The sequence below is a fragment of the Nesoenas mayeri genome (genome assembly GCF_963082525.1).
Source record: "Nesoenas mayeri genome assembly, chromosome: 7".
NCBI classification, from domain to species: domain Eukaryota; kingdom Metazoa; phylum Chordata; class Aves; order Columbiformes; family Columbidae; genus Nesoenas; species Nesoenas mayeri.
Genome location: NC_137551.1, coordinates 25,828,859 through 25,848,835, shown reverse-complemented (window position 1 = coordinate 25,848,835; position 19,977 = coordinate 25,828,859). Strand labels below are relative to the sequence as shown.

The 19,977-nt window shown below is 40.6% G+C and overlaps 1 protein-coding gene across 11 annotated transcripts in view; it reads left to right on the top strand.

The window, feature by feature from the left end:
• Positions 1 to 19,977, top strand: part of BTRC (beta-transducin repeat containing E3 ubiquitin protein ligase) — a 114,848-nt gene that overhangs the window by 57,449 nt on the left and 37,422 nt on the right. For 8 of the 11 annotated variants that reach the window (XM_080348198.1, XM_080348197.1, XM_080348196.1 and 5 more), the window contains one exon: positions 3,784 to 3,873. The exons of 2 other annotated variants lie outside the window; for them this stretch is intronic. In XM_080348198.1, coding sequence (XP_080204324.1) covers positions 3,784 to 3,873 — 90 coding nt within the window. Of the gene's footprint in view, positions 1 to 3,783; positions 3,874 to 4,724; positions 4,784 to 19,977 lie in introns of those variants that run through there. One more of the 11 variants, XM_080348191.1, reaches the window with a different exon arrangement.

Sequence of the window (19,977 nt, the reverse complement as noted above, 5' to 3'; positions counted from 1 at the left end):
CATGCACATGAATCTTCTTTATCCTATTTATTCCTCCCTCCCACAAGGCTAATTAGGCATTCTTCTCTGAAAATGTGAAAATAAGAACAGAAGAACTTTGTAACTTTGCAAACATAGTAATGGACACTGAACTGAAGATCACTCTATGTTTTTTTCTCAAATCTGCATCCTGTTGGGTTGAATCCATTATACATACTCTTTTAATTTTTTTCTTTCTCCCACTACTTTTACTGAGAAAGAAAGAGCTGCTGGAGGACTAAATGGTCATTTGGTGATTTGGCACGTATAGAGATCTTTACATAATAAAATTACTGTACAAAAATTGATTCTCACAATAAAAGCATGTTCTGGTCTCCTTTCTGTCACTGCAAAGGTTGGGAAGGAGGGATTTAAGTATCCTTGGCATGTTGTCTGAGGGCAGAGAGGTATTGAGAGTGCAGGAATGCCCAGGTCAGTCGGACCCAGAGTCTGCTCCTCCAGTGCCGACACCAGCACTGTCAGTGGAAGATGCTGGTGAATGAGAACGAGCAGGTCTGGCTGCTCTGTGCTCCATCCCCCTTCTGCTGCTGCAGCATCTACTGCTGGTGCGCTAGGGGTGTCTAGAGGGTGTCTCTGCCGAGTACTCTATGGATGTGCTGTCCACGAGTTTGTTTAATCCCTTTTCCCACTTTCTGATGTTCTCTCCACGGTGTCCTAGGGCAGCAAGCTCCAGGAGTTCACTGCCTGCTGTGTGAAGAAGTGTTTCATTTTATCTGCTTTTAATTTGTACTACGCTAGTTCCATCAAGTGTCGCTAGTCCTGGTATTGTGGGATTTGATGAACAAGTATGCTAGAAGTTCAGTTGGTGCTGTTCACACTGAGATGTAATGTGTGCATGAAAATAATAAAAATTAAGCAACATATTGGAGTAATTATTTGTATCTGCATTCTGTCATCTACACAACTTTTGAACAGTGGTGTGGTGAGCTTGCTTGCTTCTTAGAAAGTTATAGGGTTTTTAGAGTTATCATTTAGTATTTCACATTGTGGTTTTGGATTGTCACTTTCCCATTTGTAAATGTGAGAGAAAGCCTGTTGTAAGCCTGGCTTTTAAAAAGCTGGCTTGCTACCAAGGTTTGTTCATCCCTGTCTTGGGAGGAAAAAGACTGACAAGATCTGAATTCAGTTTGTTCAGTTCATAGAGCTACAGGCTCCCTGTTGCTTTCAGTACATGTTTTTGTGGCTGAGCTTTTCATCTGCAAAGTGGAGTTAGCAGTAGCAGTTTCTTTGAGTCAGGGCTTCTCAAAAAATTTACAGTATGTAGAGGATAAGGTGTGTAGAAATACTGCTACTGGAATTTCAGGAATTAAACTGCAAATGAAAGAAAGCACAGATTTATGCTAAATGGGTTAAATTACACAAATGTAAATAATGAACAAAGAATCCTATCAACTCTTCATGGCTTTTCACCTTCAGAATCTGGCTGAATTTAACTAACGTGATGCTTGAAAATGAAGTTTGCATGGTATCATCTGAACGTCAGTGCAAAGCAGATGGTGTCAACTTTCTGTCCACCAGTTGGGCTCCTGCATCTAAGCCACGATTTATAGTAGTTTATGCCATTCTGCTCTTTCTTCTGAGGAGAAAGTGCTGCGCATACCAGAGTGATGGGTTTATGATGTTGGCAAGTATCTGCAAGAGGCTAAGTTAAGTCCATCAGGCTTCTGTTTGCTTGCGACCTAATCCCAGTTTGAGTCTGAACCTCCCCTGCTGAAAGATGCACACTGTTCGTCTGCATGGCACTTCGAAAGGATTCGTGTGTTTGAATTTTTTGGTTTCTCCGTCTGGATCCAGAGTCAGAAATTGCTAGCTGGCTGCTAGTCGCAGCAGATATCGATGTTCTAACTTGTAAGGAGATCTGCTGGAGCCAGGATATTCTGCATTCCTGACTGTCACTGGTTGTTTTCTGGTTACAGAGCTCACTGACAAATAAAACACAAACTGCTAAAGCAATAGGGAAGATGGGGCTTCTGTACTGCTTTTTGTTTCTGTTTCAGGATGAAGTTTAAAAGGATCTATGAAGAAGTAAGGTGGAAAGGACTGCAATTTCCTGATTTTCCACAAGAGTATCTGTCCTGTGCTGGACTGATACAGATCAGCTGAGCCAGTATACTGATTTCCCATGATGGCCAGTAGGGAGTGTTTAATGAGGGTCGTAAGAATTTAGGTGAATAATGTTATAAACTGATTGCAAACACTCAGTTCCCATCAGTTGGTGCTTACCGACCTCCAGAGCTGGAAACCATTAGGAACACTGGCTTTGTGGGTCTATCTCCTATCACTCAGCATAGCCCCCTTCTAATCTCTTTGCATTGTTGTGTCTGCCGTCCTTTGCTCTGTGTTCTCTGCTTGTGGCTTGCTGCTGACTGCATCTTGTGCAGAGGCAGCCCTGTGGCAGAGGGGCAGAAAGGGGAGATCATTTGTTTGGTGCTTAGCACTGGAGGAATCTGGCTCTGATGACGTAGCTTTGGAGCAGAGGAAGAGGTTTAGGAGCCCTGAGAATGCCAGTGTCGCCTGCAGGTTTTGTAACCTGCGGCAGGTTTGGGTTGAATTAGTTTCAAATAGAACAAATAGAATGTGTAGCAAGCCCTGAAAGGAGGATCTTCAGAGATTGCAAGCAAATATTACAGGGAGAGAACTGACAGGCAGTTCACTACAAATTTTTGTGTGTCTTCCCCTTATGGCAATCTCAAAAACATCATGAATGTTACTATGTTTTACTTAGTGCTCTTGGAAATGTCTTTGTAGCAAGTTTAATTTTGTTAACTTCCAACATGCTTCTTGGGTTTTCCCCACACAACTATTTGAGGTAGCAACATCTTCTCTGTGGTCCACTTAGTTCTTTTGAAACAAAGCAACTTTATGTTTGCTTTTGGGCTGCCACTTTTGCTTGAGAGCAGTTTTCTGTAGCTGGTGACAGGCGCTGGGGTTTTAATCCAATACTGGAGCTCTTAGTTACTACTCCTAATATTCCTCGAAAATGTGAGCTTAATCAAGTAGTAATTAAAAAGGTATTGAAAGTGAAGGCGCAGAGCCTCTTCTGAGTTCTTCAGGCATCTCAGCTTATATAGCTAGACCAACCAAAGTGTAATTGGAAGCACACTTCATAAGTACCATTCATATGCTGCCCTTAAAAAAGGGAAAGACTATGAGTAATGTGTTCTGTAAAGACTCCAAAATCTGCAGCCTCAGCTGAGGGTCCTCTGGGCAGGACAGTGTATGAATTAAAGAAAAAAGACATTCTACTTTGAAAGAAAAAGCTTTCCAAAATTGGTAGGATTAAATACAAGCAAGATGTGGTCTGCACTTACTCCTTTCTGATTATGACCTTTGTACTGTCCCCATGTGTTTTTACCTGACAAAGACAGGGGATGTTTGTTAACGTTTGGCATACACTGTGACCTGGCATGTAGAAATCACCTTGCTTTAGTTGCTCAGTTATGTAGTGTTTTGTGAAAGACCAAACAACTGAGACCAGATAATTTTTTACTTTTCCAAAGTAAAAGAAGATAAAAATATTGTTTTTTCTTTGTATCTCAAAGCTGTAAAGTTATACGTAGCTTCTCAGAGGACATGTACCCTCAACATAGGCTCATGCTGTAAACTAGTTTAATTTGGTTCTAAACATTTACACCTTAGGAAAAAGGAAATGTAGTAGAGTTGTTGTGGGTTCCTGTGCCAAAAATGCAGTGCCTGAAAGAAAATCGTGCTCTTCTATTCATAACCATTTTAATATTTCTGCAGACCTACAACAGCTGTGCCAGACTGTGCTTAAACCAGGAAACAGTATGTCTAGGAAGCACTGCTATGAAGACTGAAAACTGTGTGGCCAAAGTAAGTAAGAGAACAACTTTGGGTTTGAGGTTTTTTTTAGGAGATTGTTCATTGTTAATCAAGGAAAAGTTCTTGTTAAAAATTACAGTTACAAAAAAAAAAACCCAAAAACTATACAGAAAGCAAGTATTTGGGGTAGGCTTTTCTGTCCTTCAGTGTAGACTTTTCAGATTTGCTGCTTTTCTTTGTTGGAAATGATTTCTTGAGTCCTGAGCTATCTAGGATTGAAGGGTTCATTTTGCTATACGAGTAAGAGGCTTTTCCATTGGGATGACCTATGCCTGCCATGTAATTAGCTCTGGCAACTTCAAGTGATAAATGTCCAGACATATGCTGAAAATACTGCATGAGAGCTCTTTGTATCATGGTTCCTTTTCTTAGCTAGGGGAGGTGCAAAAAAGAAAGACTTTTCAATTAAGATACAGTGAATGCTGTGTTTAAGGGAAAGGGAGTAGGCGAGGTATGGCAGTAAGAATGGTAAGAAAATGGATATATTAGCCCATCAGAGAAAAGTTATTCATTGAGAACTGTAGTAGATGTGATTGGAAAAGATGAGGTGCCATTAGTTGTTCTCTTTTCCTAAAATTCAGCATAACTGGTGTATAATAACATACGTGTAGGGCTGTTTGTGAATGGAAAACATTTGAACTGTGATGCAAGATGTATAGAAAGGCTGCGTGAAGGATGCATTTATCCTTGCGTAAGCTTCGTATTTCCAGTGAAAGGAAGTTTGGAATGGGCATGCAGGACAGATCAGTGCACGCAGCCATCTGTTCCTGAAACCAGCTGGCATTTTGTTGCTCCTCTGGCACCACAAACCTGACCACTCAAAAGCCTGTTTTCTCTTTCAGTTATTTACACCTTGATCTTCTTGAAGTGCCTTTTTTCATACTTTGAATGGTTGTTAAAGGTACCTTTTCCCTTCAGGGCCCACTTTTTTATTGACCTTTAGCATAATTTCCCAGCTAAATATTTGCTGGGATTTTGCTGGTGAAATTCAGATGTCCCATTACTTTTGTTTCCTGTCAGGGAACTGGCCATCATAAAAGTTTGTCATGGTGCTTGCAGGTGGCTTAGTGCACTTAAACTCTGCTTCATATGTCACGTTACCTGAAGTGCTTCTAAGAGAAGCTACCAGTCTTGGAACAAAGTGGTAATATTTAATACTGACATCTCCATTCTTAGCTTGAGATGGCTGGTGTTGCACACTGCTTCCTAAGGTGCTTTATGATACAAAGTAGGTGAAACTCTTAGAGCAACCAGAGCAGCTCTGCCTGAATTATATCAGTGGAAGCATCATTCTGATGCCACGAAGCAGCTCACAGCGAGCTAGCTAGAGTAAACCCATTCAACCCCATCTGCTGTGTAGCATCTCGTTTGACCTGATCGTCTTACTGAGGAGCAAGGAGGTGCAAGAACTACAGCTAATTTACATGATGCCTCTTTTAACTCAAATAACGTATCTTTAACATGCTAATGCCCCGAGTTATAAACTCTCCCAAAACTACGTTTCAGTGGGATCATGGTAAGAGGTATGGGGAGGGCACAAGGCAGGAACAGCCAGACTTGTTTCATGTTATTGAGGATGAATTTGAACCATCGCTCTGGAGATGAAAAAGAATGTTTTGAAGTATTGTGTCTTTATATGCTGTAGGACAGTGTATGTGTATATATGCTATAAGCCAATCACATATATATAGATGAAAAGACATATATGTATACCTCTCTACATGCATCTGTATATACACGCATACACATACATATATTTTATATATAGATAAAAAAAACCTAAGGACTTTTCTGGGGATATATTTCCCCTAATACTAGATTGCCTGGTTATTGTACTCCTTTCCTTTGCCTTCCCAACTACAAACCAAAATAAAATAGGTTCTAAGAAAGCTTGTCTTTCAAATTCCAAAAGTGTTGAAGCATTTATAAATCCAGTTAGCTAAATGCAGATGGCTCGGTGATGGCATAGGCAAATGGCACAACTGTTAAACATTCCCTAGCTGAAGAACTTAAATGGGATTTAGGGAGTTCAGAGGCCTTCTCCTGGCCTTATGCACATGGTGAGTTTTATCCTCCGTGATCGATGTGTCTTACAGCCTTGGACTTCAAAATGTTTCATGAAAAGGGTGAACACTGTAAAGTATAATTGTGGGTTTCTTTATCTGTAGTACTATTGGAAAAAGAGGGTTGACTGGTTGGTTTGTTTGTTTTAAAGTGGCATTGAAAGACAAAAAGGATTAGTTTGGAAATCATTATGTACCTTTTCTGATTCTGCAGTGCAGTATCAGCCCTGACTGGGAGCCACAGTCAGCATTGTGACATGCTTGTCAAAAGTTTCAGTCTATCTGCAAGGGACGATGTCTTTTCCAAAAACAGGATTTCTGATTCTGCACCTACTTGCAAGAAAGATTATGCTCTGTTAAGACTACATTAATGCCATGTGCTGATCATGTACTTGACGTTTCTAAAGTTTGTTCAAAGAATGATGTGAAGTTCCCTTAATGCCACACGCATCAGTGTTGGGATGTTTTTTTCAGACTGAAGCGCTGTCCATCTATCAAGGTCTCTTGTGAAGGAATGCTTCTGTACAGGACACTCAGGGGTAACTCACCAACCTAAAAACTGGCGTTCTTCCTAAAATGGAGGGAAAAGGAGTTTATAATAAATGTGTGCATTTTTGCGTATGGAGAGTAGCATAGGGCTACTGTCTTTTTGACCACTCAAGTCTGTGTTTGTTAGGAAACCTTTCCTGCCCAGTCTTCTAGACAGTCTTATGCTGACTGTGAAGCCAGGTGTTCAGTGGCTTTTGCAAACCTGTGGATTACCTAGTTGTATTCAGGCATTTAAAAATAAAACTAGAATATTGCATTCTGATGAAATTTTGTATTTTGTTCTTAGCTGTGCTTTTCTGGTATTTATCCTCTGAAACTCCATGGATGGGACTTGGGTTTATTTGGGTAAAAGCAAATAAGGATTGGTTGAAATTGTTTCAAGTGTGCTTATGTTTTGACTAAAGAGGTTGGATCTTGAATTAAAACTTGTATATTGTGATGCAGAGATGTCACCTTTGTGTTCTGTAGCATTGATTCTCTTCCATCTTCACGAGTTTCTCTGTTAATCTTTTGGTACCTTTTTGCCTGTTGCATTTTAGTGATCAACAGGTCTGATGTATATTTAACTTAATGTCTTTAAAAAGGAAATGCAATCTCCAGTTGTGTTTTTATATTTGTGTACACACACATATATAATACTCCTGTTTGTCTCAGTAGATACCAAAAAATGTCTGAGAGGATTTCTTTTTATGATACTACTGGTGTGCAACCACAAGTGGACTTCTTTCTCAGGAATTTGTGTTAGATGCTTAAATAAGGTAGAAATGTAGCATGAACCTGAGCTCCAAGGACAGGGTGTTTGGTTTTAATGAGGCTTATTGAAATCTGGCCAAATGAGCATCTGTTCCTATTGTTTGTTCCATATTTTGTAAGCCAGTATCTTCAGGCCAGATAATGGTGGTGGTGTGTGCTTCATCCTCAATTAGAGAGGGGCACCATTAAAAATCCCCTGGCAGCTGGTATGTCACTAGGATTCTTGTGATGCTCCTGGGTGTGCAAACAAGTTTCTCTTCTATTCTGCATCCGGGACCACGTACTTTCTGTGGTGACCTTCACACTTTCTATTTGCTGTGCAGTGGGGGATGCTCTGTCTCCAGCCTCCTTGGCTGAGTCTTTGCTTGAATGGATTATATATATTTCTGTTTTCAAACAGAGGTCTTACATTTTCAGCCTTTCATAATGTGGGCTGTATTAGGTCTGAGTCTTGCTGTTCACTTGGAGTCCATTAGATTTTGCACTTTTCTGGATCATGTACGTATCCGTCTGATTCAAAGTGCTCTTTCCATTCCCAGCAAGAGACTGGTGTCCAGCTGATCTCACAGAGTTCCACAGTCAATACCCAGTCCCTATATTCATCAGATAGGTTTTTACTGTTTATTAACTCCTGCAGTCAGTTCCAGTTTGTCTGTATCTGCTATATAAAGAAGTGTTCTCAGTTTCATTTTGCACATTGAATTCTTTCACACATGTGCCAGAGATGGGCACCCTATTGTACACCTGCCACAGACAGCACAAAGACACCTTCGCAATGCCGTACAGCATCCCCAGGCTCTGCTTAGTTCTGAACTCAGCAGCAGCTGATAGAGGTTCTCTGCCTCTATCTAAGTGAAACAGGAGGAAGAAAAATACAGGCAAGCACACCACCCATGGAAAATTAGAGTTCTGTGTCAGGCCACTCCTTGCTACCCACTTGTGATAACTGGTCCTGCTTTTTCAGGTCCCGGCAAACCAAGGGACTTTGTTTTTAGCGCTGTGATTTTATTCTCTGTGACCAGGATAGCTTTTCTTGCTCCTCTTCAAAAAAGGAAATGAATAGTACTCTCCTTGCAGAAATGTTGTGAAATTTAGCTGTTATGGTTTTTAGACACGTGGATAAAAAGTCCTGCTTAAGCAGGTAGTGATGTTTTGCCCGCTTGGCCAGCTGTTTGTAATGTATGGGGGACACAGCTATGTTCTGCACAATTTTGGAAACACAGAACAGGGCTTGGCACAAGTATGCTATGTGAAATTTTCTTTCAAAGAGTTATAGTATTATTTAGCTATAGCTGCACATTTTACGTTCAAGGATGATTCAGCTAAAGCAAGGAGTGGTGGAAGTAGTTGGTAATTGAAATCTGCCTTTGTCACTTCGTTCTGTATTGCTACTTCTGAATTTTTAGAATAAAAATAGTCTGCACAATAATAACATTGAGTTCAGGATTTTTATATGAATTCAAAGGAGAAACCACAAGTACTCTTTAATAAGCAAACACTTAGGATTCCAGGCTGAATGTTTCAGTTGGCAGTAGGACAAATGGATCCGAAGAGTGTCCCTCTTGTACTCTCAAGTCCCTTTATGTCACAGATTGATGTCTCCTCTTTCCTGAGAGTGTCCCTGCATTTACTTTGCCTGAACAACATAATCAACTCAGAGTTCTGCTGTGAGATACCACTACGTCAGTATATCTTCAGATAATGTGTAGTTTTCCTGTGCCTTTGAAGCCCTTCCAGTCCTTGAGATTGAAATTAGAGCAATTTAATCATAAACAAATATTAATTGACTAGTTACATTCAGTTTCCTGATACTCCTTCCACTATTTTAATGAGAAAGTATATTCCTTCATACCTTAATTTTTAGTATTAAGCTTCTATGTAATGGTGCAGAGGGGCTGTCAAGGGACATGCTTCCAGTTCCAAACCCCTTGCTGGCAGTGTCCCCTTCTGTGGTTTGGATGTACCTGTCTCTGGGACAACAGTTTTGGGGGCTGTTGCAAACTGGATGAACGCTGCCTCAGCCACTGGTTAATAGAGATTTGAGCATGTAATTTTATCCTTTTGTTGTAGGTGTTACTTCTGTAAAAGGAAGGTTTTGTGAAATGGCAGGTATTGCAGGGACATTGCTGGAATTGCTTAATGTTCAAAAGATGCTTTGAAACTCTGATTTTTCAGTATTTAGACAGCATAAGCAAAAACATAGCATCAGGCATTTCTCTATAAGGTTTGACCTAATGACGATCTTCATTCCTTAGTAATATCTCTACTTTGATCTTAATTGTGAGTTTCTCATTTCTTATATCTATTTTTTTAGGTCAAGACAATCTTTATGCCTTAGCTTCCCCTCGGTCTGATAACCTATTGGCAAATGACTGAGAAAGAAATGTGATATTCCTGCTCCCCCCCACCACACCATGCACATTCTCCAGATTTTGATAGACTTGTTTTATTTATTTCCAAAATTATATCCGCAGGAAACAAGCTGTTTAAATTCAGATTATGCTGAAGCAAAATGGTCCTGGTATGAGAAGCAACGTGCTGTTTTATGAGCGCAGAGTCCCTTTTCTCATAACTGATTGATAGTAAATATTTTCCTGAAGAATTATTGCCAACCATGAACAGTGCAACTGTTTCACTTTTTTTTCTGTGCTACTTGCTGTACCAGCCATTGTCTGTAATTAAGATCTACAATTCACAATGCAGACGTTTGCACTTCCTCTGGGTCTGAGCTATTTATAAGGCATTTCAGCTGTTCAGAGTTTCTTTTGAGTGTTAAACTACATGTAAACAGGCTTCTTTAGTCTTCAGTTATGCAAAGACATTGGAGTGCTTGTCATTTCTGCCTCTCTAACCACCAAAAATGACTTTTTGTGTCAATGAAGCCAGGAATTAAGAAATAATTACACTCTCTTTTTTATACAAAAGAGACTTTGAAGAAATATGAATAGTTAATTCATTAATTGATTTATAGCTGAGGGTCTCTGAGTGTATTCTGGAGATCAGTTCTCCAAGCTCTGCAGTAAGGGTGGTCAGGCAGGTGATATGCAGAATCTTGGTATGAAGAATCATTTCCAAAAGTTCGGTCAATTCAATGGAGAAGTTTTTAATTTTTGGAACCCTGGATTGGAAATCTCAAAGCAAATTGCATTACCTGTGAAATAAATATTGGAAAGGCTCCCACACAAATCTTAGAAATTCCTTCTCAGGTTTGACTGGTTATAAGGAAAAACTTTTTCATGGTGACAACAGTCAACTGGAACAGATTGCTTATGGAGGCTCTGCAGCCTCTGTCCTGAGAGCTTTTCAAGGCCAGTTGAGATGTAGCCCAGAGCTTCCTGGTCTGACCTCAGCCTGCCTTGTGGTTGGGCTGGAGAACTCCTGAGGTCCCTTTTAAACTGAATCCTCCTGGGATTCTCTGAATATACAGGCAGTGAAGTTGAAAGAGAAATCTTTTAAAATTTAGAACTTGATCTGGCATCCTTAATTAAAATTCCCCTGCACTGTATTGTGTGTAGTGTCACACGCTGTCGTTCCACTCTGGGTGTTTGCTGGTTTGGTGATTGATACTCTGCATAGAGAATTACAGTCTTGGGGTCTTCATTCAGGTCCTGTCACATTAAGCCTATAAGGAGTGTTCACCAGGGTAAGAGTTATCAAACAAACTGAACTTGTGCTTTAAAAAGTACTTTGGGATCTTTTGTGCTGGAAATGTGAAACAGTTTGGAATCCAAATCATCGATGGCTTCAGTGGCAAACGATTGCAAGCACCAAGAGAAGCATTGCTTCTTAAGTAGTCATCTGCACTGGCAGCACCCTCTGATGGTAGAGAATACAAATACCATCATTGTGACGTTAACTAGATACGTCTTCGGTATTTTTCAAATGCAAGAACTGAAAAAGTTGCTTGAAAAATATGTCCAGTTCTTGCGCTAAAGCTTGTGTGATGAAGTGCTGGATTAGTAGTTTCATAGGTTAGCCCACTGCAGGGAAGCCGTGGGCCTGGGCAAGTGTCACATTTGAGAAGGCAGAGCGAGTTCTGAGTTTAGCCTAGCAAGAGAGCTGCTAAAAATGAGCCTGTTTTTGTAGACCGATGGGGGTTAGTGCAGGGTGGACCCCAACGCCTTTGCTCTTTGGAGCGGCCAGGGGAGGGGAAATCGCGCGGAGCGGGTTCATCCTGCGGCGTGTGCTGCAGCACTGCCCAGCCATGCGTGCCGGATCACCCGCACGCAGAGATCACATGGCTCCTCCAAAAGTCAAACGATCAATTCGCCTCGTTTTGGCTCTGTACTTAATGCACAAACAGTGCGATCTGCAGGGCTGTAATTGCATTGTTAGGGCCAAGGAACAAGCCTGTGCCTTTTCAGCAGACAGCTGGCAGGGAAAGAGGCATGTTGTTAGGAAAGAGAGAGGCAAGGCAAATAAAATTACTGCTAACGCTCAGAGATCGGCAGGAGTCCTACTTGCCTAATCTTACCGGTGGGAGCAAGCGGCTGTTGTAATCCAATTATAGCAGCATAAGCAATTTGTTAGACACTCCGCATAATGTAACAATTTCCCAATAAACTCTGACTTGTAATAACGTCGGCAAGAGCCCACATAAATCTGCCCGAATGGTGGGGGCTGGAGTGTTCGGCTGGGGGCTTGTAATTTGTGCCATCAGCACGTTTTGTGGAGTGTGGTGTGGTGCAGTCTTTCAGTGCAGGAATTTTAAGGAGAAAAGCATGGCACGCCCCTCCAAGAGAAAACCATTAGCAAGGGTCAAAAGAGATACCAAACAAAGCTGGGAGGTGGCTTTTCTAGGAGCGAGAAAAAATCAACCCCCAAGTGCAAGGCTCTAGATGGTGAGGATTTAAAAATTTTCAAAAGCAGCAATGAAAATTGTAGCGGTTTAAATTACAGCGGAGGAGGAGGAGGAACTAGAATGACATCTGTTTTGGAGGGGGAGGGAGGAGGGTACCCTTCCTTATATTTAAGCTGTTTAAATATTTAAAAAGAAGCTCAAGTACTGAAAGGGATGCTCTGTGCTTCCGAGACAGAGAAGCCACAGATCCTGTCCCAAGCAGTTCATAATCTACAGAGGGAAAAATTAAACCTTTTCTGGTATCCTGTTACTCTCCCATTGTCTTTCGTGCAGGTCCTAGCTGGCTTCATGCATGTTGGCACGGCATCTTGACGATGTGTCTGAGAGATAAAACGTAGGTCTAGAACCGTTCACTTTGAGTGTTCCCCAGTGAATTTAACTTTTTTGGCACAATGATGAATGTCCCCTCTGGTTCATGCAGATCTACACAAAGAGCTAATCCAATTTAGATATTATTTAAAAGTAAAATCAGTTTGCTGCGCTCTGCCTGTCACTCTTAGGGCACATGGTGAGTTACAGCATCGTAGACACCAGTTTAAAGTTTATGTTTAGCAAGATTTAAGATATTGTATTTCTGTTAATCCCTCTATTTAGCATTTCCCTTTGCTAAGACATAGATAGGCAGCAGGCAAAATAAGGTAGGTCCCTTTACATACAGCTTAGAGACTGTCAGAGGTCCAGGATTTTCAATGTAGTTCTTACCGCCACTGCGGTGTAAAAATGCCTGATTTAGTACCACTAACAATACTTTATTCATTTCTTAAATGTGGGATCCTGTGAGGCTTTGGTGTGGAGTGACATTTCTGCTCTGACTCATTCCCAAGTTGTGGCAACACAATGCTTTTTCATAGGGGGGAAAAAATGTTCCCAGATGTACAAAACAGTTTCCCTGATCGTTTGGAGCTCCTGTTCTCAGTCCCTGTGTTTTGATGCTGGGCTATGCAGGCTCCTTTGATTAGCAAAAAAAACAAACCAAGAACACCCAAACCCAAAACTAAATTGTTAACCTTGTATATACAGCTCACACAATTATGCCCATACTATGTTTGTCTTTATGGTAGTATTGTATTTCATGCTGTTTTGGGGTGTATTTACATATTCATGTGTCATATTCGTACTGAGATGATTTTTACTTAAACTGTAAAATAGTAGCTGAGATATGCAAGCAGGCTGCCTTGCGGATAATGCTGCATATTTTGCCCTTCTTCATGTGGAAGTCAAGCTTCCATTGTTCTTAATCTTCGTTGTCTGCCAGTGCATCAAAATAACAGGCTGAGACAGCAAGCATTTCCAAAAATATCCTAATAAATATTTCCTTTCAACATAACACACTTTTTTGAGTGTATTTTCGAGAGGGCAGATATTATCTTAGTTTACCGAAGGTGCATCAATAAACTGCAGTGCTTCTAATAAAGCCACTCAGTGTCTGAGTTTAACTAATGGCTGATTTTCACGGCTTTGACAGTGAGCTGTGTGCGTTATTTTCTCCTGATATTGTAAAAATAATGAGAGCAAATTAGAACAATCAGTTTACCCAGATAGCTGCTGATTGGAGGTGATGGGCAATATGGCAGCGGGTAATCCATCTTCGGGCTCCTGTCACATTAACTTCAGCAGTGTGGAAAAGATCAGGCGGAGCGAGCGGGAATCCTGCCCAATCAGAAAGCTGAAATTAATGAGAAGAGCATTGTTCTGTGATCAACCTTTTAATTAGCAAGAGTGGAGATGGAGGGAGTGATGAAGCTGGCAGCACAGCTGCACAATGCTGGGCATGTTTTCGGTAAGGGGGAGGAAAAACATGGGTTTTAAATTACCCCTTCTGTGCTCCCTGTACACCGGCAGTGTGTCTTCATTCTAAACCCCTTAAAAGATCTTAATAAACAGCGACATCCAGGTTAATATTGCAAACGTGGCTGTTACTAATGAGTAGTTTCGAAGTAGGTCCTTTCGGGGGTCATTTAGGAAAATGTTGATCACTGTTTAAAAAAAATAAAAAGAGAGACAGGGTTTGGTGTTGGATTTAAAGTTTCACTGCATCAAGGAAAGAAGAGGAGGGAGACGGATAAAATTAGAGTAAGGGACTGCCTGTTTTATTACTCCCCTCCTTATTTAGTATATGTTTGAAATAAGATTCCTCGGCATATATTTGAAATGAGACTCCTCAGTTAAAAATACTATGCATGCCATGTGGCTTCAGCAGCAAAAAAAGAGAGATCAAATACCGTGTCGATTTCCTAATGCTCCTTTTTGTTGTGTTTTGTTGTTTTGGGGGTGTTTTTTGTCTTTTTTGTCAATAGTTTTTTTTCCCCGATATTTGTCAGTTTATTCACACATCAACAACAAATTAGAATTTGAAAGATTTGGCAACTGTAATTGCTAAGAATATTGATGTGGTTTGTTTTTTTTTTTCCTAGAGGTTTGATAAAATTGCAGTTTTCTCAAGTATATTCTAAAAATAGACAGGGGAATTAATGACTGTTAGATCTCAGTGCCATTCTTAGGAAAACTGGTATTTTTGTAAAGGAAAAACATAATGTGCAAAAAAGAGTGATACAAGGGGGTGATTTCTGGGAAGGAAAATAAGAAATATTACAAAATATTAGTGTTTGCAGTGCAGGGCAGTCCAGCTACTTCTGATTAACACAGTTCATGTTCTCCCTTCCTTGCTCTCGGCACAGTGTTTTTCAGGCATTACTTTTCTCCTTCTCCATAAGTCCCAAAGAAGTTGTAGTGGTTGAAGAGGAAGGCTCTGTCATTCTGCAAACGGTGTCTGTGCTACTTTCATGTTTCTCATCAAGACACAGGCTTTCTGTTACTGAAAAGCAAGTAAAATCTTACCAGTTTGTAAGAGCAGCCAAAAACCAGCGCACTGCACCCACAGATGTCCAGGCTGCTCGTGTGGCCCCGCTCTGAGTTCACCCCTCGCTCAGCTTTGCATCGCTTACCTTTAGGTGGGGAGCGGTGAAGAGATGAGCTGGAAAGCAAGGGTTGTGTGGGTGAGGTTTTGTTTGGTTTTAGTTCTAGGCAGATCTCACCATCTTTACTTACTGTGGTATTTTGAAAAAACGAATAGTTGTGATATCCACATAGTTTATGGCTTGTAAGCAAAAAAGTTAACCTGGTAAGTCACAGACCTTTTGTACTATTTAAACCAGTTGTATTTCTCATATAATCATTAGTGGGGCTTGCAGTTCTGCCTGTTAAGGTTGCCTAATATTTTACTTTAGAAGAAATGGTTTCAATTTTTTGTAACATTCCTACTATTTAACCCTTTGAAGTAAAATTTTATTTTGGCCTCAGTATGATTCTCCCCATTCCCAGCAGCCTGAGGCAGAAATAAAGTTTAGTGTGTGGGATGAACAGTATTAATTTAACAAACAGCTGTTCAATATTTTATTTTATTCTATTTGTGTTGTTTGCTGGGTGCCCAGGGCTGTATTTCTTGTGTGCCTTTCAAGCTCTGGTCAGAATATGGAAATACAAACTTCCTTCTGGGGGTTTCCCCTGTAGTTTGAGTGTTTCACAAACCTAATTTAATCCTCCCCGTGTTTCTTGGGGTCAGTGCTGGAGTCACAGCTTCTTTTTTTTTCTGTCAAGAAGTTCAAAAGTTACTTTTACAACTGACATGTAGGGAAGAAATAATGTATTTATAGTAAGCAATGAGGCTTCACAGGAGGAATATTAGATTAGGAATTATGGCTCCAGATTTTTTGACATCTTTTGTCTTTGTCATATTCTGCTTTTCCATCTCAGTTCTTCCATCTGTAAAAGGGGATAATGCTGTTTAACATTTCCTTATTAGACATTTGGGGATCTGGAAACATGGTGTCTGTTGAAGCATGTTTTGTACTTCAGCATCATTTTTGTTTATATATACGTGATGTTGATTTGGGCTCCATTCCTCTGGCACCTTCTCTCTCTCCAGGTCCGTCTGCTTTTCTAAAAGGTTGTGTTAGACATGCGGCTTGGGAAAGCTGCACTTGCCAATGGTTGTAGTCAGATTTGCAGCCAAATATGATCCCTATGGGAGTCAAGGGGAAAGTCTAAGAAATAGTGGACACTTACAAACCAGACATTCTTCTTGTTGTTGCATAAACCACCAAAAGCTCTCAAAGCCTTTTGTTCTTTTTTAGTAAAACACAAAGCCCAGTAAATTATTCCACAGCTGTTTAAATCAGTTTGCCAGTTCCCAAGGAAATTCCCTCGTGGGCTGAAACCAAATGGTAAATTCTTGCCCAAAAGTAATCTTACTGCAAGAGAACAATGGGGAAGAGGTGACGTGCTGCAGAATTCACCTTAAGTATGGAGCCACTACCGTGACTCTGTAATGGGATGGTCCCAGCATGGGGCATAATATCATAAATAGTGTAAATATGCCACATGTGAATTAATAGGCAGCCTAAGGATTGTTAATGTTTACATACATGTTAAAATGAACATACAACTAATCTTAAGATTTTTAACCTAATGAGGTTATTTTTGTTCTAGCTTCTGGTTGGGTTTTGCAAGTGGATGGTATTACTGATGTTAGAAGTTCTTGGTTGGTTTTTGGATCCTATTTTCTGTTAATTTAATTTAAAGCATTTCACATATTTTTCGTATTCAGTTGTCCATATTCTGCATTTCCTGTCTGCAGTTTTCCTGCCTCTGTCTTCCCACTCCCACATGCAGGTCTCTCTGTTGTGGCCTCTTGAGAGCTGCTTTGAGACTGGGGGACATTCACTCCCCAACACGCTGGGGGAGAATTCATTCTCTGGGATGTTTTGCTTCACCTTTTTTACCTGATCACTCTGAAGTTTTTCTCTGCCATCTTTCAGGATCAGAGCTGTGTTACTACTTAGTGTTTTCTCCCTGAGGCTCTGTCGGCTTAGGGAGCAATAACATAAATCTGCCAACACCCTGCAAAGTAACAAAGGAGAAAAGGGGCATCTTAGCCAGGCTCAGACCAAAACCTGAGGAGAACCAGGAGTAAAAGTTGTCCTCTAGCTCTACTGACAGTCTAGTCGTCTGCTTTAACTGCAGGTTCGTCTTTCTTTTCACAGATGTGTGTGTTCACTTTCAGGACTCCCACCAATTTTCATCATGAGTTCTATAACCATCACCTCTTTATCAAACTCTCTCTAAAATACTCCTTGTAGAATGTAACTTTCTGAACGTTAAGACTGACGTAAAAGGGAACCCCACAGAGCTAGATACTGACTTCTGTAAAGCTAGCGGTGGCCTGAGGCCACCACAAAGGCTTTGATGTACAGCCAGGTTCTCAGACAATGCGTGTGCTCTGAGGAGGATACGGCTTGTAGTGGCTTCTGCAACCTAAAGACATCCTCACCCAGCCAGGAGTCCTCTGTGGAGAGGCAGCTTTCATCTTTGAGTAAGATACCCTGAATCCATATACAAACTGCTGCAAGGCAAGTCGTATGGATAAGCCAGCCTAGTTTGGATCCAATAAAGAAAATCATTAACTCATTAGAGCCTATACAGAAAGAAATTTCCCCAGAACCCTTCCTTCTCTCTCACCCTGCCCTGTAACTTTCAAAGAACTCTTGCAAACGAAATAAACACATTGATAGAAACTAATGCTCAGGCAACCAAGCACACACCAGACTGTGTTTAAGTGGCAAAAGTTCCCAGAGCATTTCCCCTGAAATGGCCTCAAGCTCAATGCTGGACTGTAGACCCTATAGCTGTGCACTTCCTAGAATATATATGCTGTGTCCAGCACATGGAAAGCCTATTTGTATTATATGTTAGAATTTTCCTACCTCTAGGTAAACTATATTTTACTCACTCCAATTATCCATTTCTTTCTTTGCCCTGTGAGGGCTAACAAACTGTTTACGAGCTGTTGACAGAACACGAGCAACATTTTCTTTAAAATTTCTCTCTCTTCTTAAAAAAACCAAACAACCGATCAACAACACAACAAAACAAACCAACTAAACAAAAACAACCAGCAAAACCAAAACAAACAAAAAAGCCCAACCAAACAAAACCAACAGTACAAACAAAAAAGCCCAAATAAACACAAAACCACGTTACACCGGGTCATGATTTTCAGACTCAGTTTAACTTAGAAGATTTTTGTGTGTGTTTGAAAAAGTAATAGCAAGTCTCATATATCTAAAGGTTTTGTATGGTTTTTCTAGCTGTATAATCAATATTACTATTCCCCAGAAATCCTTCCTCGCTTAAAAATTACAGCAGTATCTTTTTATAGGTGAAACACTTTGAAGTTGGGAAGATTCAAAGTTTTTATTTGATCTTAACTGTCCTCTTTTCATATACATAGTATGAGTCAACTTGTGATACATGGTAACTTTGTTTCTCAAGTAATGCAACATGGTATTGGATCTATGAAATGTAAGTACGTTAAAATTTTTGTGAATAATATAAAAACACAAGGAGAACATTTATTTAAAGACATAATTTTGTAAGTTTACCTATTGAGTTTTTAATAGCTAAACAATCATTTATAAACTATTACAGTATAGAACTTGTCTTTAGAGAGTTTATAAATCCTTAGCTGTACTAATGAAATCAATGCATATATAAAAGTTCTAGTCCCTTAAATGTATCTTGTAGTTTCCATGAAGGTGAGGTCAGAGAAATGTGAATTTATGGATTGCATAGATAAGTTATCAGCTGAGAAATGGGAGCTGCACTGTTGGGTCTGCAGTGAGACCACATCTGGAATATTGTGTCCAGTTCCAGAAGGACAGGGAACTGCTGGAGAGAGACCAGCGCAGGGCAGCAAAGATGATGGAGTGGAACATCTGTATGAGGAGAAAGGCTGAGGGAGCTGGGTCAGCTTGGAGGAGACTGAGGGGTGATCTCGTTAATGTTTATAAATATGTAAAGGATGACTGTCACAAGGATGGAGCCAGGCTCTTCTTGGTGACAACCAATGATCAGAAAAGGGGCGATGGGTACAAACTGGAACACAGGAGGTTCCACTTAAATATGAGAGGAAACTTCTTCTCAGTGAGGGTGACAGACACTGGAACAGGCTGCCCAGGGGGGTTGTGGAGTCTCCTTCTCTGGAGACATTCAAAACCCACCTGGACACCTTCCTGTGTAACCTCATCTGGGTGTTCCTGGTCCGGCAGGGGGATTGGACTGGATGATCTTTTGAGGTCCCTTCCAATCCCTGACGTTTTGTGATTCTGTGAGTCTGTGAATAGTGTTTAAGAGAAGAAACCAGTTATCATTGGAGAACTTGATGTCTTGCCCTCAATTTACTTCCAAATACGTAACTGTCTTTACCTTAATTTTTGACCATATGTCACCATAGTAACTTCTTTGGATCAAATGCTGACACTTAGAACCCCTTCTAATGTGAAAGACCCGATCAACAGGCTTTAAATCCTGTCCTTAGGTGGAGACACATTTACGTTCAGTTTCCTGATATTGAGCTAAAGAACCCTTCGTCTTATGTAGGGCCTCGAGTGGCTCAACTTAAATGGTCTTTCTGGAGGTCAGACACTTGCCTCCATCGTTCTGTCTCTTGAGATAGATCACCATTGATTGGCAGGACAAGTTTTGATCCTACTGGTCATAAGAATTGATTTGGTGTCATACTGGGCTCCAGATGGCCCCTGTCTGAGCTTTTGTTCTTTATGGTCCCAAGAATGGCAGGTACCCTTTGCAACCTATACCCAGATAACTGATCACATAGAAGCAGAAGCTAGCAGAAGACAGTGACAATGTCAACATCAGCCATGTATCTTTTATTTTAATTATGGACACAATAAGATGATTGTCCCTGGAGACAGCAGAGTTCCTCATTAGAACAGCTGACTGCCCAGCAGGTCACAGCCTGATCTTCCCAGTCAGTGGTGACTTGAAGATAACTCCTTCAGCAAAAGTGCC